This window comes from Perognathus longimembris, chromosome 14 (genome assembly GCF_023159225.1).
Source record: "Perognathus longimembris pacificus isolate PPM17 chromosome 14, ASM2315922v1, whole genome shotgun sequence".
Classification (NCBI taxonomy): domain Eukaryota; kingdom Metazoa; phylum Chordata; class Mammalia; order Rodentia; family Heteromyidae; genus Perognathus; species Perognathus longimembris.
The window spans coordinates 22931353-22957226 of NC_063174.1; the positions used below are offsets into that span (position 1 = coordinate 22931353).

General features: G+C 37.7%; 1 protein-coding gene and 1 non-coding gene across 4 annotated transcripts in view; one reads left to right on the top strand and one right to left on the bottom strand.

The window, feature by feature from the left end:
• Nucleotides 1-25874, bottom strand: part of Txndc16 (thioredoxin domain containing 16) — a 70236-nt gene that overhangs the window by 16411 nt on the left and 27951 nt on the right. For all 3 annotated transcript variants that reach the window (XM_048362388.1, XM_048362387.1, XM_048362389.1), the window contains exons 7-15: nucleotides 25665-25755; nucleotides 22106-22256; nucleotides 18905-19071; nucleotides 17890-17950; nucleotides 12418-12541; nucleotides 9418-9561; nucleotides 8721-8780; nucleotides 3165-3333; nucleotides 2548-2684 (exon numbers count right to left, since the gene is read on the bottom strand). In XM_048362388.1, the coding sequence (XP_048218345.1) occupies nucleotides 2548-2684; nucleotides 3165-3333; nucleotides 8721-8780; nucleotides 9418-9561; nucleotides 12418-12541; nucleotides 17890-17950; nucleotides 18905-19071; nucleotides 22106-22256; nucleotides 25665-25755 (1104 nt within the window). The remainder of the gene's footprint in view (nucleotides 1-2547; nucleotides 2685-3164; nucleotides 3334-8720; nucleotides 8781-9417; nucleotides 9562-12417; nucleotides 12542-17889; nucleotides 17951-18904; nucleotides 19072-22105; nucleotides 22257-25664; nucleotides 25756-25874) is intronic.
• Nucleotides 7699-7804, top strand: LOC125363679. Its single transcript, XR_007213274.1, has one exon. It is a non-coding gene; the product is annotated as a U6 spliceosomal RNA (small nuclear RNA).

Below are 25874 nucleotides of genomic sequence, written 5' to 3' on the forward strand. Positions count from 1 at the left end.
AGCAAAACTGTCCTTGGCTTTTTTTTGCTCAAGGCTAGCACTCTACCTCTTGAGCCACAGCGCCACTTCCAGCTTTTACTGTTTATGTGGTACTAAGGAATTGAACGCAGGGCTTTGTGATGCTAGGCAAGCACTCTACCACTAAATCTCATTCCCAGCCCCACCCCCTTTTAAAAACTAGTCCTGGGGTTGAACTCAGGACCTCACATACTTCTCACATACTTGTTAGCTATACTCCCCAAATCCTTTTATGCTTTAAATTATTCTTTATGTAGAGCCTTGTTGTTGTTTTCTCCTTTTTTGTTGTTGTTGTTTTTTTTGCTGGGTGCTGGCCACTGACGGTGATCTTCCTAACTAAGCCTTCCTGCACAGTTGGGCTCACATGCATATACATTCACACTTAGCTTATTATTGATTGAGATAGAGTCTAATTTTTTCACCCAGTCTGGCCTCAAACTTCAATCTTCCCCAACTCAGTCTTTCCAAACACATGGGATTATAGGCATAGCAACCACACCCGGCTTGAAAACAAATTATTTTTGCAGGAGAAATGGAGTGGTGCTAGTACTAGGATTTGAACTCAGGGCTTCGCAGCAGCTCTATTGCTTAAACCACACCTCCAACCCATCTTTTTGAAACAAGGATCTTACTAACGTCTTGCCAGGGCTGGCCTAAAATTGTGATCCTGCCGATCTCTACCTCCTAAGTATCTAGGACCGCAGGCGTGATGCACTAGCACATAGCTGGAAGACATTTTCTTTCTTTTCTTTTTTCTTTTTTGTTGGTTGTAGGACTTGAACACAGGGCCTGGGTGCTGTCCCTGAGCCTCTTTTTTATTTTTAATTTTATTTTATTGTAATGGTGATGTACAGAGGGGTTATAGTTACATAAGTAAGGTAATGAGTACATTTCTTATTGACCAGTGTTACCCCTCCTTTGTGTTCAAGTACAGCACTCGACCACTTTAGCCACAGTGCCACTTCTCGTTTTTGAGTGGTTAATTGAAGATAGGAGTCTCACAGGGACTTTTCTGTCTGGGCTGGCTTTGATCATCAGATCTTAGCCTCCTGAGTAGCTAGGATTACAAGCATGAGCCACCAGCGCCCATTAAACAGCACTTAAACCTAATAAATTAATGTTAAAAAAATATTTATAACTTGATTAAAAAGATAACAATAAAAAACTATGACCAGATTTTAAGTGTGTATCTATATTATAATGGTGGTCTGGCCAACAACTTGTATAAGACATCATTGGATATAAGCTGTATCCTGGCTTCAGATATGTTAAGAAATTTCAAAGTATACTCCATACCCACACTTGCCTTCCAATAATAAAGGTGGTATTAAGTTAAAAAAAAAAAAAGCAAAATAAAGAGAATGCAAGAACCGCTTTATTGGAATTAATGGGCATTCCTTGTAAAAAAGCAAGAAAAACTGGGCACTGGTAGCTCATGCCTGTAATCCTTGTTATCTGAAGATTGCCATTCAACGCCAGCCTAGGCAGAAGACTCCACGAGATTCTTATCTCCAACTAACCACCAAAAAGCTGGAAGTGGAGGTATGGCTCCAGTAGTAGAACTCCAGCTTTGAGCAAAAAAAGCCAAGCAACAACATGAGACCCTGAGTTCAAAACTCAGTACTGGCATAAAGAAGAAAAAGAGTAGCACATGTAATTTATAGTTATACAATTAGCACAAATTATAGAGGACAAAATTATTTTAGTAAGAATCTAAACCATTAAATATTCTAAAACCCCACACAAAGACTAAAACATATTCTTCATATGCAGGGAGACAAAGGAACCAGCATAAACTTTTATAGACAAATTATATTATACAAATTATTATAATTAACTACAATGGTAAAAGTACACAAGTATGTTGAATGAAGATAAAATTAACAAAATATTAACTTAGATACTCTTTTAAAAATAACCTCAAGTCGGGGCTGGGGATATGGCCTAGTGGCAAGAGTGCTTGCCTCTTATACATGAGGCCCTGGGTTCGATTCCCCAGCACCACATATACAGAAAATGGCCAGAAGTGGTGCTGTGGCTCAAGTGGCAGAGTGCTAGCCTTGAGCAAGGAGAAGCCAGGTACCGTGCTCAGGCCCTGAGTACAAGTCCCAGGACTGGCAAAAAAAAAATAAATAAATAAAAATAAATAACCTCAAGTCAGGTGTTGGTGGATTACACTGTAATCCTAGCTACTCAGGAGGCTAAGATCTGAGGATCACAGTTCAAAGCCAGCCTGCGCAAAAAAGTCTGTGAGGCTCTAATATCCAATTAACTACAAAAAAGCAAGAAACGGCACAGTGGCTCAAAGTGGTACAACACTAGCCTTGAGCAAAAAAGGTCACAGACAATGCCCAGGCCCTGAGTTCAAGCCCCAGGTACAGCATACATACACACACACACACACACTCTCTCTCTCTCTCTCTCTCTCTCTCTCTCTCTCTCTCTCTCTCTCTCTCTCTCTCTCTCCCAACAATTACAAAGCACTGTGTGTTGATATATTGTACAATTTTAAAGCTCACCTCTACTTACCTGTTATCATGGCTGGATTAAACAGTCCCAGTACTGACACATTAGAATAGGTGATCAGGTCTTTATATAATTCCCCACTTAAATATTCTTCAGCTTCCTGGATTGAGGCTATGTTCACTGGACATGAAATCCTGTTGCTGGATGAATATATAACTATATTCAAAATTAATTTTTAAAGATAATTTTTAGTTAAAAAACACTAAACTTGGCAAACTATACTACACAAGATAAATATTTAACAAGATAAAGACAATTAAAATTATTCTTTTAAAAATCAGTTTAATTAAGCCAGGCAGCAGAGGTTCATGCCACTAGCTGTTCAAGAGGCTGAGATCTGAGGACTGAGGTTCAAAACAGGCCTAGACAGGAAAATCTGTAAGACTCTTATCTCCACTAAACTACCAAAATGGCTGGAAGTGGAACTGTAGCTCAAGTGGTAGAGTGCTAGCCTTGAGCACAAAAGCTCAAGAACAGCGCCTATGCCCCAGAGTTCTAATCCCAGGACTGACACGCACGCACGCACGCACACGCACACATGCACACACATACGCACGCGCACACACACACGAGAATTAAAACTCCAAACTTAAGAAATAATTGTGAAGCTGAATACTTACAGTTGGATAAACTTTAGGAGTGCTTCAGTCCCTAACATGCCAGCATATAACACTGGGTTCTCGCCTTTCTTGTACATCTTTACCACAGGAAATTCAGTTACATTTTGCTTAGTGCATGTATCAGACCAATCTGCACAATTTATTATAGTAAGAAGCATAGTGGATGTGCCTAAAGTAAAATGAATAATTACGAATGATAATTAACATCTTAATCATTCAGTTATAATTAATCCTGCTTAGAATGTCATTTTATTCTTAGTCCATTATTTGATTTCAATCTTTTGGGGTGAAACACTCTTACTTTTTTTAACATTTATTTTTCTTTCGTGTATGTGTGTGTGCCAGTCCTGTGATTAAACTCAGAGCCTGGATGCTGTCCCTGGGCTCTTTTGCTCAAGACTACTACAGTACCTCTTGAGACATAGCTCCTGGCTGGCTTCAAACCACGATCCCCAGGTCTCAGTCTCCTGAGTAGCTAGTATTATAGGCATAATTCACTGATGCTTAGATCTTCCTTTTTTTTTTTTCTTTTTGCCAATCCTGGAGCTTGAACACACTGTCCCTGGCTTCTTTTTGCTCAAGGCAAGCACTCTACCACTTGAGCCACAGCACTACTTCCAGCTTTTTCTGTTTATGTGGTGCAGAGTAATCGAACCCAGGGCTTCGTGCATGCTAGGCAAACACTCTACCACTAAGCCACATTCCCAGCCCTCTTCCTTTATTTTTAACAAAGCAGTTTATAAACACAATATGGCTTGATCAATGTCACCCCTTTCAACATTCTCAGCCATCCCTCTCCTACCCTCACGCTTGTTTACTTTGTAGGATATACACTGGATTTTTTACTGCATTCTTCCTCTCTTCTCTTTATTTATCTACCTCTTTCTCCTTGACCCCACTCTACCCCCTTTCAAGCACCCACTTACTGGTGTTTTATTTTACTGAACTTTGACTTTGCCTTTCTAAGAAATTACACTATTTGAATCTACTGTGTTTTAGTTAATACATTTGTATACTACAAATATATTTACATTTGGTTGGGAATATGGCCTAGTGGTAAAATGCTCGCCTTGTATACATGAAGCCCTGGGTTCCATTCCTCAGCCCCACATATATAGAAAAGGCCGGAAGTGGTGCTATGGCTCAAGTGGTAGAGTGCTAGCCTTGAGCAAAAAGAAGCCAGGGACAGTGCTCAGGCCCTGAGTTCAAGCCCCTGGACTGGCAAAAAAACAAAACAAAACAAAATATATTTACATTTATAAGCTAAATCTAGCTTCCACGTGTTAGGGGAAAACATGCATCCTTTGTCACTCTGGGCCTGACTAACTTCACGTAGCATACAAGGTATTTCATGAAGATGAAAAACTTAACCAAAGGATAACAGAAGAATTCATAGAGAACACAAATAAAAAGCTAAACAAATTCTAAAACATGGCAAATGAGTCCACTGGAAAAACAGACACTCAACTGAAAGAGATGAAAGAAGGCACAGATAAATCAATGAAGTAAAGAATTTTAAAAAAAAGGGGGAGTCAATACTAGATCTTCCTTTCTTTCCATTGGATTTTTACCTACCTCTTTTAGCTTGTTCTTTTTTATCTCTTTTGTAGGCTCTTCTACTAGCAGAGTTCTGAGTTGCTCAATGCTCAGTTTACAGTGCTTTCTTTCTTACTCTACACTGTTTTTAAACAATCTCAACCCATTAAATTTACACCTTTTAGCCAAGACCCAGATGGCCTTATCAGTTTCTTTGTTTCCCTGTGACTAGAAACATCTTCATACCCTTGCCTCTAAAACCAAATACAATTTTCTATGCCACAACGAGATCCCCCTTGCACAACTAATGTATGCTAAATTAGAAAGAAATATTATTTCCTTCCTGTAGATAATGGTGAAGATTGCCACTTGAGTGCAACTCAGAAAATCAAATATCATCTTTCATGCTTCCTCGTTCCCAGTCTCTCCAGGTCTAGTCAACCACTATATTTGTACTTTTACCACTTCAGTTTTAAATGTCTCCAACTACAACTCATTGCCAGTATCTTTTCACTTTTACTACTTCAATTTTAAATTTCTCCAACTACAGCTCATTTCTCTTAATAAAGTGTCATTTGTTCTAGGTAACTACAATAGGCTTGTAATTTACTTCCTAAAATTCAGTCTCTACAATAATGCTAGAGATACTTTTTCAAATCTCACATGAAAAAGAGATATCACCCAAAGTTTTTAATAATGAAAATTTTCCTTCATATTTTCAAAGATGCTAGCGCTTACAAGCATAACTTTTCACTTCAGACTTAGTGAGCTATAACTGGGGTAACTGTTTTCCCTGTGCTTCACATAGTAACTGATACATGTTATGCCCAAAATGGGTGGAATGTACCCTAATACTTTATAGACAAATTAAATTTCTTATGCTAAAGTACATTAATACTTGAACAATGCATGAGCATATATAAAGCTAAGTAAGCCCTTATTCCTTCCAAAAGCAGACTTAAGTTACATCTCGGGGGGGCTAGGAATATGGCCTAGTGGCAAGAGTGCTTGCCTCGTATACATGAAGCCCTGGGTTTGATTCCTCAGCATCACATATACAGAAAACAGCCAGAAGTGGCGCTGTGGCTCAAGTGGTAGAGTGCTAGCCTTGAGCAAAAACCAGCCAGGGACAGTGCTCAGGCCCTGATTCCAAGTCCCAGGACTGGCAAAAATAAAAATAAAATTTACATCTCAGCAAAATTCTTCTGTGCTTTAACAATGTCATCTGTAAGTGCTTAGTGACCCTCGTTCATACAAAGTGTCATGTTATAGTCCCATCCAAGTAGGGAAGTTGCAGACATGGATGCTTCTCTTCAAAAGGCACACCGAACATGCTTGCCAGTGCTAAAAATGTCAGTATTACTGTCCCTAATGATAACTTTTATGCTATCTTCAAAATTGGAGAAAAAAACACTGATACAGTTCATGCCAGTAATCCTAGCTACTCAGGAGGCTGAGATCTGAGGATCACAGTTCGAAGTCAGCCCGGGGAAGAAAAGTCCATGAGACTCTTATTTCCAACAAACTATTCAGAAAAGGCAGGAAGTGATACTGTGGCTTGAAAGGTAGAGAGCCAGCCTTGAGCACCAAGAGGCTCAGGAATGGAGCCCAGGCCCTGAATTTAAGCCCCAGAACTGGCAAGAGAAAAAAGAAGTTATACAGCTATGTATGTAAAATTAAGTTATCAATCTAAATTTTTTATTATTTTTCTGTCACATGGCTTCAAGATTTACTAATATTTCAGTTTAGTAGTCTATACCTATAGTACATCCCCTATACTTTTTCAGTGCATTGACTACAAGGAAAATTCCTAACCTGAAGAATGTGGTAGATTCTTTAATACACACTATGACAGAACAAAAATTGGGTGTTTGCTGCCACCTTGTGACGGAGAGGGAAAGTGTTCTTCATTGTCAAACTGAGATGAAAAATCCATTTTCCCAAGGGTTGTAGGAATAATGTCCAAAATGCTATCATGTTTTCTTAAATGTTATAGTGCAAGCTAAGCATATTGATCTAAAACTCTGAAATCTCACCTATAATCCTAGCTACTTGAGAGGTTAAGATCTGAGGATCACAGTTCAAAGCCAGCCAGAGCATAAAAGTCCATGAGACTGATCTCTAACCACCAAAAAGCTAAAAAGTGGAGATGTGCCTCAAGTGTTAGAGCAACAGCCTTGAAAAAAACCAACAAACCATAATGCCTAGGTCCTGAATTCAAGCACAAAATATAAAAAATTAATTCTGCAATGATCCAAAATCTGAAACTTTCTTGAGTACCATCGTACCACAAGTGAAAATTCTACAACTAAATTCCTGTGACAGATTACAACTAAATCACATTTTTAAAAAACACTGCATAAAAATCACTTGCAGGCTGTGTATGTAGGATTAGTGTGTTTCCTGTATTAGTTATTTGCTTTTCTATTCTACAAAGACATACAACTTGATAACTAAATGTGGGAGTGAGGCTTATGGTTGTAATCCCAGCTATCCAGAAGGCAGAAGTCAAACACCAACTCAGGCAAGATGGTGAGATTTCACACACACACACACACACACACACACACACACACACACACACACACACACACACCTCTCTTTCTCTCATCTCAGTTAAGAAGGATCCAGTGACCACAACCTAAAGATGACCCAGTGCAAATATCAAGACTTCTATCTAGGGCTGGGGATATAGCCTAGTGGCAAGAGTGCCTGCCTCGGATACACGAGGCCCTAGGTTCGATTCCCCAGCACCACATATACAGAAAACGGCCAGAAGCGGCGCTGTGGCTCAAGTGGCAGAGTGCTAGCCTTGAGCGGGAAGAAGCCAGGGACAGTGCTCAGGCCCTGAGTCCAAGGCCCAGGACTGGCCAAAAAAAAAAAAAGACTTCTATCTAAAAAGTAACGTAAACCAAAAAGGACTACAGATGTGTTTCAAGGGTAGACCACTTGCCTAGAAAGGGTAAGACCCTGAGTTTAAAACCTAATACAAAAAAAAGTGCTTGCTTAGGTAGCACATATACTACAACTGGAATGATACAGAAACGATTAACATGGCCCCTCCACAAGATAACATGCAAATTCGTGAAGTGTTGCATATTATTAAAAATTCAAGTATATTGGAAACCACGTATACTGGTATTAAAACTAGGAAATTGAAAGAGAATACCAAAATTGAGAGACACAGGGTAAAAAAAGAAAAACAACTACAAAAGCAATACTTGCATAGCTGTTTGGTGTAAGTGAACCGAACACCTCATGGGGGGAAAGGGAAAAGGGGAGGAGGGAGGGAGAGTATGAGAGACGAGGTAACAAACAGTACAAGTAATGTATCCAATGCCTACCGTATGAAACTGTAACCTCTCTGTACATCAGTTTGATAATAAAAATTTGAAAAAATAAAAAAAATTCAAGAAATCTTTTAAAAACAAAAAGCATGGAGAGTAACATTCCCAGAGCAGCCAAGATTAAACCTGAATCCATATTTTTCCCTTTGTTTTTGCTGGAATTATAGTATGGACATTTTAAGTGAAAGACTAATCCCTGGACTCTTACTTGCTTATCAATGCTTATCAATGAATCTATTTTCACAAAATACCTAATATCCTCATCCATGAGGAGCTATGTAACCTCAAGATACTAAAATATTTGATCTTTCACTCCAGAAACTGTGAAACTGAGTCTTAGTGTCAAATTTTTGTCCAAAGTGTTTAACAGAAACAGGCAGAGTAGACATTGAACAAATGCTTGTTACATGGCTGAATTCAACCCAAAAATTCAGTGGATTAACTATGTAGTCACAAATATTTAATAAATGGGCTCTTGTTTCTACAAAGTGCAGTCCCATGAGATCCAACTAAATGTCTCAGAGAATTCTTAATAGATTTATTAATTTAATCATGGTGACACAGCAACCTAAAATTTTATGTAATTTTCTATATCTTTAGGATGGTAGTTTTACAAAAAAAAAATCTAGAGCTCAGAATCAGGAAAATAATCATGCATCCTACAGAATAATACCTTTCAATTTAGCTGCCACATCAACATAGGACTGGAGAAATGCCATGGATACTGCATGCCCTGCATTAAAATAAAAGATTCAACAGACATTATAACACATATCTCCAAAGCATCTATACTTATACAGAACAAACACAGAGCTTTTTGAGATTTTCCAAATTTTTATTTACAAGTAAGAAATATTCTAACAGAGGGCTCAGGATATATAATTGCTTTAAAAGGGTTCCTAATACAGTTGACTTTTATATTTAGGCTAAAGTTAATATAACTGAATGGCTATTATTTGAATATAAATATTATGTTTCTTTAAGAATCTATGAGAACTGTTGATATATAAAAAATGAATAGCTTGGGGGAGGGGGGAGGGGGTATGAGGGACAAGGTAACAAACAGTACAAGAAATGTATCCAATGCCTAATGTATGAAACTGTAACCTCTCTGTACATCAGTTTTATAATAAAAAATTTTAAAAAATGAATAGCTTGAGTCACAATACCTAGATTAAGCATTAACCTTCAATTTGTAAGTTACATATATATACAGTCAGCTGCAAGTTAGTGCTTCAATGCATTCAATCTGCTTAGAACATGTAAAAGCTGTCATCTTGCAATGCACAATACATAGAATGCAAAAATAAATGGTATCTACTCTAAATGTCCTAATATGTAATACAATGTCTCTAAAGGCTCATACTTACAACCAGCATAGAAGAGCACTAAGCTGTCAGAGGCCATTACTGTTGAGTTAAAGGTCTCTTCTGTTAGTTCCACTGTCAGCTCCAAAGGTAACTGCTTCTTCCTATCTCTGTACACAGTTTCTGCAACTTCATCATCTTGAACATCTAAAATGTTAAAAAAAAATGTTACTTTATAGATTTTATAACTACAACCCTTTTCATAAGCAAACATGAAAATTTGGTATTTTATTAAAAAACATTTGAATTGACTATCTAAATAATATGTATGATATTTAGAAAACTCTGCTCTTTCCTGGCTTCCTCTCTAAATGACTCTGAAATGCTTTCTGACCCAGAAATTATAAATCTTAGTCAATTCCAGAAGCACTTACTGATTTTGTTCTATAAATAATATAAATATTGCTATTTTGTTTCTAATCACTATATAAATTAATACAGTGTTAACTTTTACTATTTACCAAGCACTTTGGTAAACACTAGGGCAAGACACTGTCCCTGACAACATGGAATTTCTGACAATGGAAAAGCCAGACAATAAACTGATGAATAAATGAATTAATATATAATTATAAAATCATCAATTTATGAAGGAAGGTAAACAGTACAGTGAGAGATTATAAGAGGAAAATATAGATTAGACAATCTAAAGCATATCAGCAAATAGTCAAGAAAAGCTTCTAGCTTTCCTATGTAATAGAAATGATTCGAAGGGGAGAAGGGATTACATGTAAGGACATGAAATCACACATTATTAAGGACTAATATGTATTACAGACAATAGGAAGTTAAGATGGAAAAAAAAGCAAATCAGCAAAGGAAATACTAGAATCGGGCTGAGGGGAGAAGGCAGGGAGACAGTTAAAAGAGAAGGCAGTACCAGAGAGCAAACTAAGACCACTGAGTCAGAAAGTATGGCCACAAGAACTCTCAAACAGGCAGTTCCTGTTGAGGACAGAAATCTTACTAAAAACGAAGGAAGACACGTCCCTGAGAAGGTTGGAGCATATGAACAGAATGGAACAAGCCATAATCCAGGTCTGCCAATGTAACACTAATGTTCTGGAGAAGAAATCCTGCCAGGATCACAAATAATCCTAACCTCTGCAGGCCACAAAAGAGCTAAGACTCAGTTCAAACAGGAAATTGACTACTGGTAATGGTTAGGGTTCTTATTAAATTTATAATACAGATCTTGATCATAATAATAGATGGACCTCATGAAAAGACTGTATAAATTGCTTCCTTCCTTCTTGGGGCTTACAATAATGACACTATATAAAACATTCAAGAACTCACTAAGTGCAACATAAAAATGAACAAGACATAATCCTTGGCAGAGGTATTACTAGACCAGGGAAGCAGAAAGAAATAAAATGAGCATTTACAGTCTATAAATGTTATGTTATGAAAGACACATTTGGAATGATAATGACAATAAAGAAGATCAGGTTAATACTAGTCCACAAGAGTTCAGGTCTAATCCAATCTTTACCACACATCATTAGTGTGACCTTGGACAGATCACATAAGTGAAGAAAACAGATGCACCATTTATAAAATGAAGGTGACATTAGCTAACTCAAAGGGTAACAATCAAAGTCATGTGTGCATGGAAAAGCCTTGAGAACTAAAGAATAAATACTCCATAAACATCAGCATAAGACCTATAAAAAAATAGAACTGCTAAAAAGAAATACTGGAGGTGGCACTGTGGCTCAAGTGGTAGAGCAATGCCTTGAGCTGAAGAGCTCAGGTACAGTGCCCAGGCCCAAAGTTCAAATCCCATGACTGACAAAAAAAAAGAAAGAAAGAAATACTAGAATGTTATTGAAATTGATTCAATGAGTTATAAATGAGTTAACCAGACTCATTTACAACTATAGACTCATTTAAAACTACAGACACAGTAATGTTTATTACAATTTCATTTCCTAGTAGGAATAATAAAAATAAAATATATTGTGGCTTCTAAATAGAATTTTTAAACATGGACTAGACTGAGATGGTTAAAGATGTTGAATAGGATGACACTGATGAAGATATATTGTATTCATAAACTGCTTTGTTAAATGGAAACTCTTTTTTACAACTACTTAAAGACAATCATAAAATTGTTTTGAAAGACACAGTTATAGGATGCTAGAAGGCTGATGTGTAACATTGAAGGTGTATATTGAGCTGGAGGTGAGGCTCAAGTGGTAGAGCCACCTGCCTAGCAAGCTCAGCCCCGAGTTCACAGCCAGCACCAAAACCAAGTATATGTGTATGTGTGTGTATACATATATATAAACATACACATACATATAAACAATATAGTATCCTTACACTTTTCAAACAACAGTCTAAACACATAGTGAGAACAAAGGAGGATATTCTTAGGAGAAGATCACAGGGGCTCAATTGCTATGTGCAAATGATCATATAAAATGAAGCTTATTGAAATGAACTCCACAAAATGGAAGCAAGAGGTTTTTTTAAATTGAACTGTTTACCATTCTTTTTCTTTTCTTTTCTTCTTTGCTTTTTTCCTTTTGTTTATTCTCTTCTGTCACTGATTTTGGTTTCTGTACCCTTTGTCTTTATATAACTTACCTGACTTGGGGAAGGGAAGGAGAAGCATAGAAATGGTGGGACAAAAGCTTAGCCAACTCGGTAGTGAAACTCACTAGAGACTATGTTGGAAATGAACTACACAACTTGGGAGAGAGGGAAGTTGGGAGGGGGAAAATTGGGAGAGAATGAGGGAAGGAAAGGGGACGCTGTTCAAAGGAAATATACTCCTTACCTGACTTAGGTAACTGTAACCCCTCTGTGTATCACCTTTACAATAAAAAATTTTTACACTAATCAACTTGATAAAACATGATTGAAAATTAACTTTTCCAGGTTCTTCACAGTCTTTGATGTGAATACAATGGATGAGAAAGTTAATCCACTGGAAATTTCACTGCCCTTACAGATGTTAGGCAGGAAGTGGGGGTGGTTAGCACTGAAACTTACCCAGATCTGCATCTTCCACATCATCTTCTTCATCTTCTTGTTTTTGTTCAACATGTATTTTATTTTCCACATGGGAAATTACTGAATCAACATCATGGAAAACTAAATATTCCACTGGAACATCCTAGAAATACATTAATTTGTTACAATGCACTAAAATTTTTGCAAAACATTTATGTTTTCATTGTTTAATACTGAAACTACACCTTTGAACTTTTTGTTTTTGTTTGTTTGTTTGTTTGCTGCCAGTCCTGGGGCTTGGTCTCAGGGCCTGAGCACTGTCCCTGGCTTCTTTTTGCTCAAGGCTAGCACTCTGCCACTTGAGCCACAGCACCACTATGGCTTTTTCTGTTTATGTGCTGCTGAGGAATCAAATCCAGGGCTTCATGTATAGGAGGCAAGCACTCTTGCTACTAGGCCATATCCCCAGCCCCTGAACTTCTTTTTTTTTGCCAGTTCTGGGGCTTGGACTCAGGGCTTGAGCACTGTCCCTGGCTTCTTTTTGCTCAAGGCTAGCACTCTGCCACTTGAGCCACAGCGCCACTTCTGGCCATTTTCTGTTTATGTGTTGCTGGGGAATCGAACCCAGGGCTTCATGTATACGAGGCAAGCACTCTTGCCACTAGGCCATATTCCCAGCCCTGAACTTCTTTTTTTTTGCCAGTTCTGGGGCTTGGACTCAGGGCTTGAGCACTGTCCCTGGCTTCTTTTTGCTCAAGGCTAGCACTCTGCCACTTGAGCCACAGTGCCACTTCTGGCCATTTTCTGTATATGTGTTGCTGGGGAATTGAACCCAGGGCCTCATGTATACGAGGCAAGCACTCTTGCCACTAGGCCATATTCCCAGCCCTGAACTTCTTTTTTAAAATACAAAAAGAAAGCAAACCTCAAATTACTACCAAAAAAGCATCCAGTGTTTATATAAATACAAAAAAAAAAGGAACTGAAACTGTTACTTGCTTCTTGTCACAACTGAAGTCTGTGAAACATTTAACATATCAGAGCAAGCCATACCTCAGGATAAAGTTAAACATATATTTGCTGAAAATTGAGCTAATCAAAACTGGTTACTTGCTGGGAATATGGCCTAATGGCAAGAGTGCTTGCCTCGTATACATGAGGCCCTGGGTACAATTCCTCAGCACCACATATACAGAAAATGGCCAGAAGTGGCGCTGCAGCTCAAGTGGCAGAGTGCTAGCCTTGAGCAAAAAAGAAGCCAGGGACAGTGCTCAGGCCCTGAGTTCACGGCCTAGGACTGGCCAAGGGGAAAAAAACAAACAAACTGGTTACTTGGATATTCCAGAATCCATGGCCATTCAACCCTCAATGGACTGATCACATTTGATATTCCACCGAAATAATTTCAAAAATTCATCTAAAACAATGATTCTCTGAAGTTGAGTTTCCATTTTAGCTAGAAACATAAAATTACTCTCCACTTCTACGCATTTTAAGAACCCCAAATTTTATTCCACTGAGATCAAAATTGTTTCATTGTTTCTTTCACTAATGCTATACTACCACTTTTTAAAAATATGAAATTTTAAGCCAGTAAGTTATGTTAGCAAATAAAGCTCTAAATGCTTTCACTTTGATATTACATATATTTATCTTCTAAATGTTACATTCAAAGCAAGCAGGGTTTCTTTTTATTCCTGCAGAAATTTAATGAATTTAAGATAGAGAAGTCAAAATAAATTGAACTGAATTTGTTCTAAATATAAAAATTTTGTATGTAAATTTTTACTAAGTAAGAATCCTGCAGAAAACAAGACAAAAGTTTTACACATCTGTTAAGAAGTGAGTAATTGGGCTGGGGATATAGCCTAGTGGCAAGAGTGCCTGCCTCGGATACACGAGGCCCTAGGTTCAATTCCCCAGCACCACATATACAGAAAACGGCCAGAAGTGGCGCTGTGGCTCAAGTGGCAGAGTGCTAGCCTTGAGCGGGAAGAAGCCAGGGACAGTGCTCAGGCCCTGAGTCCAAGGCCCAGGACTGGCCAAGAAAAAAAAAAAAAGAAGTGAGTAATTGCAGCAAACCCAGTAGCCTTAAGTTGTCTCTACTGTAACATTTCTCCCCTAAAGATCATCACTACTCTGATATTCAGGATCAATATAATTTGAGCATTTTTGGTCTCCTCAAAATGCCTATGCATAAACTTACACACCAATACCAATATGATGGTATTAGGAGATAAGCCCTGTCAGTGCTTATGTCATGAAGGCAAAAGGGCTGGAATTATTAGTGCCCATCAGAGTCTTTAAGAACTCCTCACTCGGGCTGGGAATCTGGCCTAGTGGCAAGAGTGCTTACCTCCTACACATGAAGCCTTGGGTTCTATTCCTCAGCACCACATATATAGAAAACAGCCAGAAGTGGTGCTGTAGCTCAAGCGGCAGAGTGCTAGCCTTGAGCAAAAGGAAGCCAGGGACACCTCTCAGGCCCTGAGTTCAAGGCCCAGGACTGGCAAAAAAAAAAAAAAAAAACTCCTCACTCTACCCTGTGAGGGCACAGAGAAAGAGTACTATCTGGGAACCACAAATGTGTTCTTACTAGACACTGTGAGAAATAATAAAATTCTATTATCTGTAAGCCATCTAATATATCATACTTCATTGTAGAAACCCAATCAGCTGAAGAATAATCACTCTCTAAAGTTTGCTGATTTGTGAATTTATATAATGAAACTATGCAAACATACACTATATCCTTTCTGTGATTCCCTTTTCCAAGCAGTGTTTAATCCATGCTGCTAACATATAAAGGAAGGTTTTATTCAGCATGTCACATGTGCATTACTCTAATCTATTTATGTTCTATGTTCATAGACATTCTATGTCTACGGACAGTCTGAGGCTATCATAAATACTGCTGTGGAGATCACACAATAGCTATATAGTGGACACACACACACACACACACACACACATGCATACAGACACGCACTTCTCTTGGGCACATACCTAGGAAGGTAAGTATGGGTTTTGATAACACAGAGAATTTTAGCTTGAATAACACTGGCAAGTACTTCGTCAGTTTTCATCATGCTACTCTGTGCTCCTAACAACTGTATATGAAAATCTTGGATTCTCACATCCTTTTCAATACTTGAGATTGTTACTTAAACCATTCTGGTAGATCTATGGGGATCTCTTATGAGATACACACACACACACACACACACACACACACACTTATGCATTTCGACCCTCAGTCAATTTGCTAAGTGTAAAAGGGGAAATGTGTTTTATTGTAAGGAGAAAAGAAGGGTCCCATCTTATGAGCCACTGAAAAAACAAGCATCATCACATTGGGAGAGGAAGGAATGTAATGAAGAGTAGCCTCACTAAGACGTATTCTTACTCAAAGTGTCCGATGAGGCTAATCAACCTTAAAAATCTAATGGAAAGAAAGTATAAAACAATGGAGAAATAAGATAGAAAAAAAGCAAAAGGAAACAGGCAAATTCAGAATTTGGACAAAACAAGTCTCTGTTATCCAAAAAGTCATGTCATGAAAAGGATGGGGAATTCTAAGACATTAGGAGACTTAAAAACCATACCAGATACAATTTCTCATTCACTGGAATTTGGTTTCCAAAAACTATAAAAATGACTTTAAGTTGAGAAAATTTGGATATGGACCAACTTTGAAGTTAGGTTATTAATTTATTGACATATTAGTACATTATTAAGAAATTATAACTTTAATTGTGATAGTAAGACATGATATATACATATATAGAAAGTACAAATGTAGTGTTAACAGATACACACTCTGTATTTATACATAAAATGTTAGAGTATTGGGAACAGTCTTTTAAATGTTTAAAAAAACTAGTAAATAGGACAAAATATCTATTGCTGAATCTGGGTGATGGGTGTGTAGTTGCTTATTCTATTTTCCTATTTTGGGCACATTAGGATTTTTTTTCATGACAAAATGTTTAAAACAGAAAAAAAGGCTTTTATAAACTTATAGTGTGGATTCTGTTTTGTTTTGTTGCTGGTCCTGAGGCTTGAATTCAGGGCTTGGGTGCTGCCCCAGAGCTTTTGTACTCATGGCAAGTGCTCTACCACTTGATCCACAGCTTTACTTCTGTGTGTGTGTATGTGTGTGTGTGTGTGTTTAATTGGAGATGAGAATCTCACAGACTTTCCTGCATGATCAAGACACCACAATGCTCAGATCTCAGCTTCACAAGTAGCTAGGATTACAGGCATGAGTTACTGGCACCCAGCTTTGACATTTCTTTAATGTCTCTTGCTACTAGTATACTATCCCCACAAGGGCAAAATCCTGTTTTCATGGCTTCATCTCAGAACTAGGACTGTGCCTGAAACAATGCAGGCATTTAATAAATGCTGACAGATTGAATATTCATTAATATTTATTAGCATTAACAATGTTGGGCCTTGTGCTAAGTCAGCTCTTTATATTATGTCATTTAACATAATGTAACAGCCCTTCAAAGTAGGGATTACTACTCTCACTTTACAAAATAGAATTTGAATTAGACAGTATGATTGTAACATTGCTTAATGCTGTTCACTGCCACAGAGAAAAATGTATCTGAAGAATTAACATGATGCTTCCAGAAATGTTTTTATAACTTTTATATTACACTGTAAGGCCTGTGACATAATGATCAAGCATATACTAAAGTTGTACAACTCAAACTCTTTTCTTGCAGGGGTACAACAAAGGTTAGGGAAGGGATAAGTACAAAATCCCAGGACTGACTCTGAATTTACTAAAGAAACTTGCAGAAAAGCTTATCTTTGACAGAAAACCTGTCAACAGAGAGACCTAGCTGAACTTTTTGGTAGGGAAGTTTGACAAAGAAGTTTTAAAGCCTTAAAAATTCCCATTTCTAACAAATGCAGCAGTGGTACTTGCCAGTCACTATGCTGAAAATGAATTATACGTCTTGTGGGTGGGGCAGGAGGAAAAACTAGGAGAGAGCAAAGGAAGGGTGACATCGTCCAAAAAAGAAAGGTGCTTTTTACTTGACTTATGTCACTGTAACCTCACCTTTATAATAACAGTATAAACATAAATAAAATTAAAATAAGGGGGAAAAACAAACACAAAAATATTTCCATTTCTTTTGACAATTTCACTTCCAAAAATTTGGCCAAGGAAAGGGATCAGTGATGCTCAAACATCCCACAAAGACAGGCATTGTCTCCCAGAGAAAGTCATGACATATAATCTAAGGGTGGGGGTTAGTGGGAGGACATATACCATCATCCTGATTTTCTTTAAGAAACAACTACATGAGTAAACTTAATGTGCATGGGACAAGAGATAGACACCATAATTATCTTAATTAGATATTATTAGCAACTATATTTGCATAATGGCAATTCACAGATTTTCCATGATACACATACATCACTTGAGCCCCTCCCCCCACTGGTTTCCCTTAGAGAAGGGGCCACATGACAGTTCAGATGAAGACTGACCTTTGCTGCCTTTTTGAAGATCACATTAGCATGCTGAGGAATGCTCACCTCCAAAGAGTCCCTTTTTTCAAAATGGAAATAAACATTTTATATACTGTTAATATGAAAACTAACAGTCAACCAGGGTGTCAATTCAAACACAAAATTAAGTTCTTACCCTAAAACATAATGTTTATGTAAATATAAAACATTACAATATTGTGTTTTAGGAAATTCACATGAAAATGCAAACCAAATTTTCTAATTTCCATTATTTTTGGCTTTTTGTTGGTGGTAACATTGGGGTTTGAACTCAGAGCTCTGAACTTACTAGGGAGGTACTCTACCACTTGAGCCATGCCCCCAGCACTTTTTGCTTTAGTTATTTGTCAGACAAATCTCTGTTTTTTTCCTAGGGTTAGCCTCAAATTTCAATCACCTATGCTTTCTAATAGCTGAGATTATAGCTAAAAACAATTGTGCTCAGCCTGTTGCTTAGACAGAGTTTCATTCATTTTTGCTGGGGCTAGCCTCAAACCACAGTCTTAGTCTCCACCTCACACTTAGCTAGAATTGCAGGCATGAGTCATCATTTTTATTTTAATTGAGTTTATAATCAGTTGAGCCCATCAATTACTTCTAACAACACTTGTATCAACTAAGTAGGAGTTGAATTATATGATTAGACTGCCATATTAAAAACAGAAAAATATAGCCGGGTGCCAGTGGCTTACCCCTAGCTACTCAGGAGGCTGAGATCTGAGGATTGTGGTTCAAAGCCAGCCTGAGCAGGAAAATCCATGAGACTCTTATCTCCAATTAACCACCAAAATTTTAGAAATGGAGCTGTGGCTCAGTGGTAGAGGGCTACCTTTGAGCAAAAAAGTTCAAGGACAGCACCCAGCCTCTGAGTTCAAGTCCCGGGATTGGCATGTACATGCATACATGCACACACGCACACGCACACACTCACACACACACAAAACTCATGTTTTGCTAGTTTCTTAATATTTCTTAATATTAGTGTGTAAGGTACCTTAACAAGAGCAGCACTCCTGCTTTTCCCAGGAGACGCCAGGCAACCCATTCAGCGGTTGTCCTATCAGCTTCATATGTAGCCTGTTGGCTGACAATAAACACCAGTGGTAATCCCAGCTGGAGATGAAGAGTTGAAACTTGTTGAGGATCTTCAGCAACTTCAGTCTTCATTTAGAAAAAAAGAACAAGATGTGGTTATTGTAATAACAATATTACAACACTTGGACCTAAGACTTCCAAATGCTCGTTATTAAAGCCATGCATTAATAAAAATCTCATAATCTATTAAACTTAATTACTCCAATGTACTCATATAGTTTAAGCATCCTAAAACTAACATCTGATAAAGAATTAAACATAAAACTAGAACCTTATGGGGCCATGAGTGGTGGCAACTTTTATAACCCCTGCTATTTGGGATGTAGAGATTAGGAGGATCAAGTTTCAAGGCCAGCACAGGCAAAAGTGTGGTGGTTTGCAACTGTAACCTCAGTTACGTGGGAGGTATAAGCAAGGGACTCATAGGAGGCCAGCCCATAGTAAAACTGCACCCTGAAAAATAAATGAAAGGAAGGAAAGATGGAAGGAAGGGAAGGAAAGGAAGGAAAGAAGGAAAAAGAACAAGACACAGACAGAAGTGTGGCTCAAGTGGTAGAGCATCTGCCTAGCAAGTATGAGGCCCTGATATCATAAAAAAAATTATATCATAAAAATCATAAAAACATATTAAAAATTATAAGCATAATAAACAGGTATACGGAGCAAAAATAAATGAGTGTGGCATCAGTAGAAATAAATATGTCAAAGCAAACAGAATATATAGCTAAGAATACATTTTTCATACAAAAGCATAATATATAATAAATGACAGTCTGAGAACAATGAAGAATATAAGAGTTAAAGTAGCATATTGAATACACGTAGCTATTTCAGTCCTTCCAGAAATCACAGAAAAGATACAAGAATGAAATTTTTTTAGAGATAAATGTACAACTAGGAAGGAATGAAGGAGAGAAGAGAAGAGAAGAGAAGAGAAGAGAAGAGAAGAGAAGAGAAGAGAAGAGAAGAGAAGAGAAGAGAAGAGAAAGAGGGAGGGGCTGGGAATATGGCCCAGTGGTAAAGTGCTCGCCTCGTATACATGAAGCCCTGGGTTTGATTCTTCAGCAGCACATATATAGAAAAAGTGGAAGTGGCACTGTGGCTCAAGTGCTAGCCTTGAGCAAAAAGGAGCCAGGGACAGTGCTAAGGTGTTGAGTTCAAGCCCCAGGACTGGCAAAAAATAAATAAAAATAAAATAACTTTACCATTGAGAGAGAGAGAGAGAGAGAGAGGAGAAAGAAGGGAGGGAGAGAGGCAGGAAGGGAAAGAATCCCTGACAAGTTCAAAACCACCCTAGGGAGGAGGGAGAGAAACAAAACTAATAAGGTCCTTGATATTCATGGTGGTTGGGGAATAAGGTCTTTCTATGTACACCCTGTCCTAGTCTCAATTTTTAATTCTCCTTCCTTAGCTTCCTTGGTGCTGGATTACAGGCATGTACCACCACACCAGATATATTTTTGGCATTTTTTCATACTATGCTTAATTTAATTACAAATTCTGGTACCTCCCAAGTTTTAGTCTTTCAATTCCAAAACTAACATTACATATCACTAATTCCTGGTAAGTATCATAAAGTAAAATATAGATGATCACAGAATCACCTTCTTCAACATGAATCTTAAAAAGTAGTTTTAAAACTCAGAGAAAGAAAATTCATGAGCAGAGACTTTTGGAAATGAGCACCATTTCCAGGCAGAGTGTTGTTTCAAGAAAAGAAAAATAAAACAAACAAAACCCACAAGGTTTTTAATAAGCTTGGAATAAGTCACAGTTATGCTTCTTATTAGTGTGCAGAGAAAATCCTGAGAATTCTCAAGAATCCTGAGATTTCTGAGAGAAGGGAATTAGGCAGAAAAAAATGGTCAAAGACTATACAGTGAACTGTAAAAGTGGGATGCAAAACAAGCTCAGGAGGTGCCTTTCCCTGGGAAGCAAGATGCTTTCCTCCATTGTGGAAGAAAAGGAAAAATGCTTTCTCTAAAAAAATACCAAAAAAGTCCTAGCAGTCAAGATCAAATCAAAAATAAAGAACAAGGAAATAAAGCCAAGAACCTGTGGCTATCAAACAATGAATCTACTTAAATATAGAAGGCAGACTTTTTAAAAGGTGGAAATTATGGTCACAGAATACAAGTACTATTGACTTTAATGGTATAAAAATTACAAAATACTAAAACAATCAGAAAGGCACAGAGATGAAATCAAATGTATGAAGTTAATTCCCTCATCTTTCAAACATGATTGTTTTACCTAAAATGAAGTTTACAATTTTTTTTCAATTTTTAAATGTTTCTCCTATGCATTTTCAACACTTCAAACAATATTTCCTAAAGGGTCCTTAATAATGATGAAGCATTCATGAAAAGCACCACAATCCCTAAGGATTTCAGTTTCTTTTTCTTGGTTAAATGCAAACAGGGTTAAAGATACCACGTCTTGTTACAAGACAATTCCTAATCTGAATTATCTCTGTGTGCAGAGGTGATTGATTCATGTCATCTAATGTTCATTCCTCAGTGAAGACACTAGGTGACTTTCTTTATACTTCACTACACTGCTTAGATTATTTATTTATAATTCACCTGCAACATTATACATATACACATACACACATATGCACTATTCACATACATGAACTGGGTGAGAAGACCTACTGAAGGTTTTACAAATGCCCAGGATAACCCTTTTACATTTCAGGAAGGAAGCTCCCATCACTCAGTAAGTCTGTAATAGGATCTCAGAGGCTAATGCTATGAGAGTAGGCACAATACAAGCAATGTTGAAGGGTTCACAAAAGAGGTCTTTTCTCATGATGACCAGGTTTTTCTGACCCGTGTGCTCTCTCCAAGTCCTAGAGTTCATTTTCACTCCCAAAGAATATTTTCACTTCTACAATGTTATATTTAGGTATCAACTCCATGACTAATCAAGGCATTAAAACATTTAAAAAATAGTCTTTTTACTCTATCATCAATAAGAAACCCCACAAAAATGGAAGAAATATGCCCCACCCAAAAAAGGGCAGAGGTATAACTTGTAGAAATAAAATGTACCTGTGTGAATCAAATATTCTATCATATTAAAATAGGATTCTTACCAACAGAGGTGCTTTCATAGTCTTCACAAACATGTGAATGTTCAAGGTGGTCAGTGGCCACTCCATTCGCGTTCTTCTACACTGCTGAGCCAGATCCCGGACAGGTTCACAATGAGAAAAGTAGAGATGTGCATGTTGGATATTCTCAGAGCTGCAAATCAAAAATTAAAGACTTCTACTTAATGGAGTTAACATGTGATTCTTCCACCATCTGAAACATTGTAACAACAATCTCTGTCTCATGCTTTGGGATTATAGTCTGAGTAACAAGACTCAAAGAGTGTAATATTAAAATAAAATAAATATGGCAAAATAAAAAAGAATATATGATTCCTTGGGCTTGTCATGGTAGTACACACCTATAATCTCAGCTACTCAGAAGCCAGAATTTAGCAAGATCTCAGTGTGAGGCCAGCCTAGGAAAGATAATAGCAAGATTCCTGTCAACCAACAAGCCTGTCATAGTGGTTCATGCCACCAGCTGTGTGGGAAGTATGGGTAGGAGGATTATAATGGGAGAATGGTTTGGGTGAAAATAAAGAACACATCCAAAACCTAACGAAAACAAAAATGAGCTGAAGATGATTGGTAGAGCACCTGTCTAGCAAGCATAAGGCCATTGTTCAAACCATATACTGAAAGAAAAGAAAAAAAAAAAAAAGGAAGAGAAGAAAAAGGAAATCCGCCTATTTGAACAAGCCACACAAGTTGTATAGCAATTCTTTTCCTGACCTCTTTCAGATGGTAGCTTCTGTTAGTAATTTTTTAAATAAAACATAGTCCCCTTGTAGAAACAGATTATCTTCAAATATAATTGCTTTACTAAAGTTAGGTTAAATAAGCCTTTGTCACTATTTCTACATTTAATTTAAACTCAAAGCTACTTTGAATAAATGGTAGCCCAAACATACCTTAAGGTAAAAGACATGTGACAATTTATGGAAGTTTGTGAACTTGTATTTGAAATACCACAAAATTTGGCAAATATGGCTTATAACTCAACATTCGCCACTTCTTTCAACATGAGAATTGAAAAATAAACTTATAGTGGTGATAAATATTGCCAAAGTTAAAATAGAATTTTAAAAAATCTCCATATGGCATTAGTAGGTTCTGGCAAAATACTATGAATTTTTGTTTTAAAGTGTTAATTCTTACAACATGCATAAACTAAGCGTTCAAGGTACAGTGATTTCTGAATTAGTTACAAAGAACTCCCTCCCTTAAAGTCAATGATTAGAGAAAGTCACTTAAAGGTTTGTGTAATGTCTACTATGAGGTGGGTCCTGTGTTAAAAGCACAAGAGATAAAGATTAATGAGAAAGCTCAAATCCTTGAAGGGCATCCACTTAGTAAACAAATTATAATGTCCCTAATATAAAAGGCTACAAAGAGGAAAGAAATTTTGTTCTTCTGGGAAGAAGGAAGAACAGGGAGACCTTCCTGGAATAAAGGCTTCTGGAAGAAGACAGGCCTCAGGGCTCAAGCCCAGTGAAAGCACATGACTGTTTAAGGGGAACCTGAATAGTCACATACTACAATTTGGAAGTGGTAAATTCACAAGGTTTCAGTTAAGGTTGAACTGTGTGTATTATCACCTCTGGGATAACAGTCATGTGGCAAAGTCATTGAATCAGGGATCATTTGCTTGCACATATAATAGAAACCCAAAAGATGAGAGAATTACAAGTTGTTTAGAAGGAAGAGCATCTCACAGAACACAAGAAGAATTGAAATAATCAAGACTGGGAAAATGGCAAAGAATAAATGCAAGAGTCCAAGGACCATTATTTGCAATTATATGTTAAAACTCTAAGATGATAGTAACACAAGACAAAAATGCAAACAAAAAAAAAATGTGGGTGAAGCTCTGAGGGCCAGCATGGAATCACCCTAGAAAGAAAGCATCCAGACTTCCCCCACTCCAGGATGGGAACCTGGAAGGCCCTTTGTGGAAAAGGGCAGAGGGGTGCCTGAGCTACTGCTAATTGTAGCTTGCAATGCAGTGGCTATTCAAAGTAAAGCTTTAAGGCACTGTCAGTATAATTTTCAAATTCTTAAAAACATAATTCACACACAAATAGCAAGCATGTGTCAAAGTTTTAAGTCCCAGAAGAAAATCAGTTCAATAATAAGAGGATGAATGAAAAGGAAAAGTAGGTGTCCCACAGGGCAATAAAAACACAACTTCTTAGTAGGGACTTTCTTCCCTTCATACCTCTTCTCCCCCATATTATTTCAATATATCAGCTTTCTATGCACTAGCCTCAAGAATTTCCAGAGGTGTAAAATCTCTGGGCTTTATGCAATTATGTATGTTTTGTCACATAGCTAGTATGTTCTGAAAGGCTAGTAAAAACTCTCAACGTGGTTGCAATAGCTAGGCTTGATGGCATACACCTAAATCCAGTACAGGAGAGGCTGAAGCTGGAGGTTTAGTGTGGGGTTATCCAGGGCTACAAAGCAAGTGCCTTGCCACTCTGAGCTACCTGAGACCCTGCTTCAAAACAAAAATAAATAAGTAGCCAGTGCTAGTGGCTCATACCTATAATCCTAGCTACTCAGGAGGAAGAGATCTGAGGACAGTGGTTCAAAGCCAGCCTGAGGAAGGAAAGTCCATGAGACACTCATCTCCAATTAATAACCAAAAAAAGCCAGAAGTGGAACTGTGATTCAAGTGGTAGAGTAGTAACCTGGAGCACAAAATCTCAGGGAGAGTGCCCACGCTCTAAATTCAAGCCCATGACTGGCCATAAATAAGTGAATAAATATGTAAACAAACAACAATTTTAAAAAGTTTGATGGGGCTGGGAATTGGCCTAGTGGCAAGAGTGCTTGCCTCGTATACATGAAGCCCTGAGTTCGATTCCTCAGCACCACATATATAGAAAACGGCCAGAAGTGGCGCTGTGGCTCAAGTGACAGAGTGCTAGCCTTGAGCAAAGAGAAGCCAGGGACAGTGTTCAGGCCCTGAGTTCAAGCCCCAGGACTGGCAAAAAAAAAAAAAAAAGTTTGATCACCACCCATTTTTCTCTGCTTTGAGTTCATTTTCCTGAGGAACATTTGACACTAACCTGAATCTTTAAAGCAGGTTGAAACTGTAACCCAAGGCTGGCCATTCAAAAATGCTAAAAAGGCTTCTATCTAAAAACTAGACAAGATCAATAAACATTAAAATAATCTGTTTTAAAACTGTACTCAGATCCACTTTAAATTGTTATGACAAAGTGACAGAGAACTCTCACAAAGAATCCTTGGAGCTTCGCTTCTGGAAGCTGTTATCTTACCCCTATGATCTCTGGAAAGACCTACTCCCAGGAGACCCCGCGGCAGCTATGTGGGATTCCATCAGTGCCTCATCCGCACTAGCTTAGCTCATCTTACTCTCTCAGGATCTCCCGTTACTCCTGCACATCTTCAGGATGTGGCACAGTGGGTAGGTGATAAAGATTATTTAAGATTTATTTACAGTTTCATCTGTTATCATTACTTCAGCTGAGCCCATAAAACAAGTGAACAACACAAAACAGAGCTGTTGGCCCAAACCTCTTATACATACCCAATACTTTCCAACACTGCAATTTCTGTGGTTAAGACAAATTGGTATGTGGTCCCATACACAAAAGCAGCTTCCATGACTGCTCTATGCTCTAAGAATAGATAGGAAGTGGAAGAGAGGAAGAGTGAGTTAGACTAACACCTGTAAACCACAATTCTGGATGTTACCCTATTATTACTATCAGATTGAAGGGAAAAATATGTTCTTTAT